The sequence below is a fragment of the Hordeum vulgare genome, chromosome 7H (genome assembly GCF_904849725.1).
Source record: "Hordeum vulgare subsp. vulgare chromosome 7H, MorexV3_pseudomolecules_assembly, whole genome shotgun sequence".
In the NCBI taxonomy this organism is placed as follows: Eukaryota; Viridiplantae; Streptophyta; class Magnoliopsida; order Poales; family Poaceae; genus Hordeum; species Hordeum vulgare.
Genome location: NC_058524.1, coordinates 26,045,548 through 26,049,666, shown reverse-complemented (window position 1 = coordinate 26,049,666; position 4,119 = coordinate 26,045,548). Strand labels below are relative to the sequence as shown.

The following is a 4,119-nucleotide window of genomic DNA, read 5'->3' as shown; positions in this document are numbered from 1 at the left end:
CTGGTGTATAATTACTTAGTCGCGAAGCCAACACATCTGATCTATGGCCAAGAGGAGTGGGTTAGAGAGAGAGAGAGAGAGAGAGAGAGAGAGAGATAGATAGATAGATAGAGAGAGAGAGCTCAGTCGAACGAGCGGCACATGGAGGAGTGGCCAGGGTTGTGCTAGTTGGTCGAATTGGCAGCTTCCATTTAGTGTAAAAGGCAGCATATGGTGACAAGATTGGAAGGTGTGGCATCTGGTGTAGTATTACTTAGTCGCGAAGCTAACACATCTAATCTATAGTGAAGGAGAGAGAGATAGAGAGATAGAGATCTCAAACAAACGAGGGCCGCATGGAGGAGTGGGGCAAGGTTGTGCTAGCTGGTCAAACTGGCAGTTTTAATTCAGTGCAAAAATCAGCATATGGAGACAAGATTGGAAGGGGTGGCATCTACTCTAGTATTACTTAGTCGCGAAGCCAACACATCTGATCTTTGTGGAGGGCACTAGCGTTACCAGTCTGGCGTGTATAAATCAGAGTGAGGGCAAGCCGGAGAGGCCACACACTAGAGCACGAAGATGTCTCTTCCTTATCTCCTCCTCCAATCCTCTCCACCTATAGCCTTCGACCAACATGAGCGAGCGAGGTAGCAATGGAATTGGGGGATGAACATGACGCGGGCTCCAAGAACAACCACCAGCAGCACCAGTGCCAGAAGCACGACCACCGCTACACGACGCTCTAGATTCAAACACTTGTGGCATGACGATACTCTTAATCCTATACTCCATTTCTTCCTGCCTTAATTTGCTACTTTCTCATAATAATCATATACTGCCGATGATTGATATAGAAATAATGGTGTATTTGTCTTTGTAGGTCATTCAACGAATGTCCCCACCCCACCAACGAGATGCAGCACCCCGATCTCAGTCGTGACCACGGTCTAGAGGCCCGTCAAATTAAGTTTTGGTTCCAGAACCAGTGGATGTAGGTGAATGTGTCTGCTAAGAACAATCTCTTGATTGTCCAAAGTTTCTATATTTTTTACCATGATCTGGTTTTCAACTGTTTCCTAAATGGAATGAAATTTGGTTGTATGCTATTTGTTGTGGGTGACATAGCAGGCGCAACATGACGGGTAGGACAACAGCTTCCTTCACGTGGAGAACCACAAGATCCTGTGCCAGAACATCGTCTTGCGCAAGATGCTCAGGAACGTCATGTTCCCCAACTGTGGTGGCCCACCCCTTGTCAAGGACGACTTCGACGAGAAAAAACTGCTCATGGAGAAACCTCGTCTCAAGGATGAGCTCGACCGCGTCCCCGTACACACCTACAAGTCCCTCGACCGCCCGTTCATGCAGATATCGTAGGGCAGGCCACAAATGTTTGTCTCCCCGCTGGACATGTCCATGGGTGGCTAATCGATGTACGATGTACCAATGGGCATGCACCCCCAGCTGTTATGCGACAGCACATAACGGTTGGTGTTGCACGTGCATTGATAAGCCAACAATCGATAGGTCCAGTGAGGAGACATACATCTGTGGCATGCCCAGTGGCATAGGCATGAATGGGTGGTCGAGGGACTTGGAGGTGAGGCCAGTAACATGGCTAAGGTCCTCCTTTAGCCGGGCGTTCTCCATGCGCAGCTTCTGCTCGTCAAAGTAGTCCTTGACAACGGGTGGGCCATTATAGTTGAGGCAGATGAAGTTCTTGAGTGCCTCGCACATGTCGATGTTTTGCCACCGGATCTTGTTTCTCTCCACGTGGAGAAAGCAGCAGTCCTGCCACTCGTGTTGCCCTGCCATGCGAACACAACAAACACCGGGCATCCAGATTCCATTATGTTTAGGAACTAGTTGAAAACGAGACTATGTAAAAATAATAATAGAAACTTAGGACAATCAAGAGATTCAGTCCATGGCACACACCTTCATTCACTTATGTTGGTTCAAGAACCAGAACTTAATCTAGTGGGCCTCTAGATCAAGTTCCCGACCGAGAATAGCAAGCTACATCTCATCGGGTTGCGGACATGCATTTAATGACTTGCGAAGAGAAAGACGCCATTATTTGTCTATTGATCTCGAGCGGTATAAGATTTATATGAGAAAGTAGAACATTAAGGCGGGAAGAAATGGAGTATATGTTTAAGAGTACTAGCCGTCAACCTGTGCGACTGCACGGGCTAGTAATTTCGATGATAGATTGGGGTGCCCTGGGCCTCTCCAAGCTAAGGGTATAGTTGCTCCTTATTACTTCATCCATCGTAATCTCACCTAAAACATGAAAACTTCAGCACACAAAACTCAACAGAAACTTCGTGAGATCCGTTAGTATAATAATAAGATCAAACACCTTAAGTAATATTACAAATACGTTCATGCATGTTCTGCATAATACCTAGTGTATTCTAAATCCTCCATGACTTATACCATCCGATACAATTCATAGAATCATTAAAACAAGCACATTATGCAACAAAAATAGTGTTGATTTTAATCTTCACAACTCATCTTGATCATAAAGGATCTCTTCTATAGGTAGATATTCTCAGTGTATCCTATAATAAGCAAATATATGTAACATCCCAATTTTCCTAATTGGGAATGTTTTACATTGTAGCTAAGCATCTATGCATATTGATTGAAATAAAGTTGGCACTTGAATTCTTTCGTCTTTTGATTTGCATTTCCATCTTTTTCCTCGCACGAGAAATGCCCGGGGAAATACTCTCTTGCACGGGAGAGAGAGAGCGGAGGAAAATGACCCTCCAAAGTGCGGGCAATTTCTGAAATATTGGAGCCAAGAAATCCAAAGATTATTTGCAAAAATATTTGCAAAAAGAAAATAAAGCATTTTGAGGAATTTCTGAAAAAAACATTTTTTTAAGTTTTTATTTTTGCTTTGGAAAAATGTTATTCGGGTAGAGGATATTTTTCTGATTTTTTTGGTATATAATACTCTATATTAAATATTTGATTTATTTCCTTTTTATTCACTTTTGTTTTTCTGTTTTGGAAAAGATATACAATAGGCAAGTCTTTTTTTAAGGCAACCGCCCGAGTTCTTAATAGGCAGTGGGCCGCCACCCCCACAGCCCGGGACCAAATCCCTTACATATCGGCCGCCCTACCCTTTCCTTCCCCGCCTCCTCCCACTGCCGCTGGCCCCCCCTGGCCGACACCTCCTCCCCTGTGGTCACCCTCCACCTCGTCTCCCTCCTCTCTTTCTTAACCAAGCCGCCCCGACCCCAGCCGTATCTCCATCACCGGGATCCTCTCGGACCCCTCTCCCCCTTCCTTCCCCAAGCCCCTCCCGGCCTATATAAAGCCCGAGCCTCGGCCGCACCCCGTTCCCACCATCGCCGCCCCGAGCCTCTACCGCAGCCTCGCCACCGGAGCCGGAGCTCCACCACCTTCGGCCCCCCTGGGAGCAGCCACCCCGAGCACCCCCGACTCCGCCCGACGCATCCCCTCGCCGGAGGGAAGCCGCCGCCGCCTCCCCGTCCCGTCAGCCACCACCGGAGCCCCTCCCCACTGCCGGTCTCCCTCGCCTCGCCGGAGTCAACTCGCCGGAGCACCACCTACTGTGAGTTTATCCCCCCCCTATTCTAATCCGTTAGATTGTAGTTAGATGGTGTAGATTAGAGTAGGATACCCCTTCGGTTTAGATCAGAAAACCGCGCTGGTTTTTATTTCACTTAAGCATTTAGCCGGAGCTTTTAGTTAGGTTTGGGCCGTTTGTTTATAAGCCTCGCAGCAAACACCCCTTAGCCTATCACAACGCGCCACGTATACCCCTGTCTGTTAGCAAGTTAGCTTCTTTTTTTCTGTCTAGTTGCAAAAACAGCAAAGTTTCTGTTTCGTTTTGGCCATAACTTTGGATCCCGAAGTCCAATGATATTGATTCTCGTTCCAGTAGACTCCAATTTTTGTGTAGTTTTTAAAAACATATAATTTGTCTATGTTTGAAATTTTCAAATATAAGTTAGATCAGATTTAGTTTAAACCTTGTTTTGCCTATTCCAGGAGTTTAAAAAATGACTTTTAGTTGATTCTTTTTGCTACTGCTTCCTAGTGATTATATCTTACTGTGGTAGAAGTTTCAAAAAATTTAAAGTATTTTAC

At 45.9% G+C, this 4,119-nt stretch overlaps 1 protein-coding gene across 2 annotated transcripts; it reads left to right on the top strand.

The window, feature by feature from the left end:
• The first annotated feature begins 504 nt into the window (after positions 1 to 504).
• On the top strand, positions 505 to 2,557 carry LOC123410513. 2 transcript variants are annotated; one of them, XM_045103460.1, is made up of 3 exons: positions 505 to 743; positions 863 to 973; positions 1,111 to 2,557. In XM_045103460.1, the coding sequence occupies exons 1-3, from the start codon at positions 649 to 651 to the stop codon at positions 1,655 to 1,657; spliced, it is 753 nt and encodes a 250-aa protein (XP_044959395.1). In that variant the 5' UTR covers positions 505 to 648; the 3' UTR covers positions 1,658 to 2,557. The 2 variants fall into 2 exon arrangements, with proteins under 2 accessions (XP_044959395.1, XP_044959393.1); XM_045103458.1 differs by having other exon boundaries at positions 1,108 to 2,557.
• The last annotated feature ends 1,562 nt before the right edge of the window (positions 2,558 to 4,119 follow it).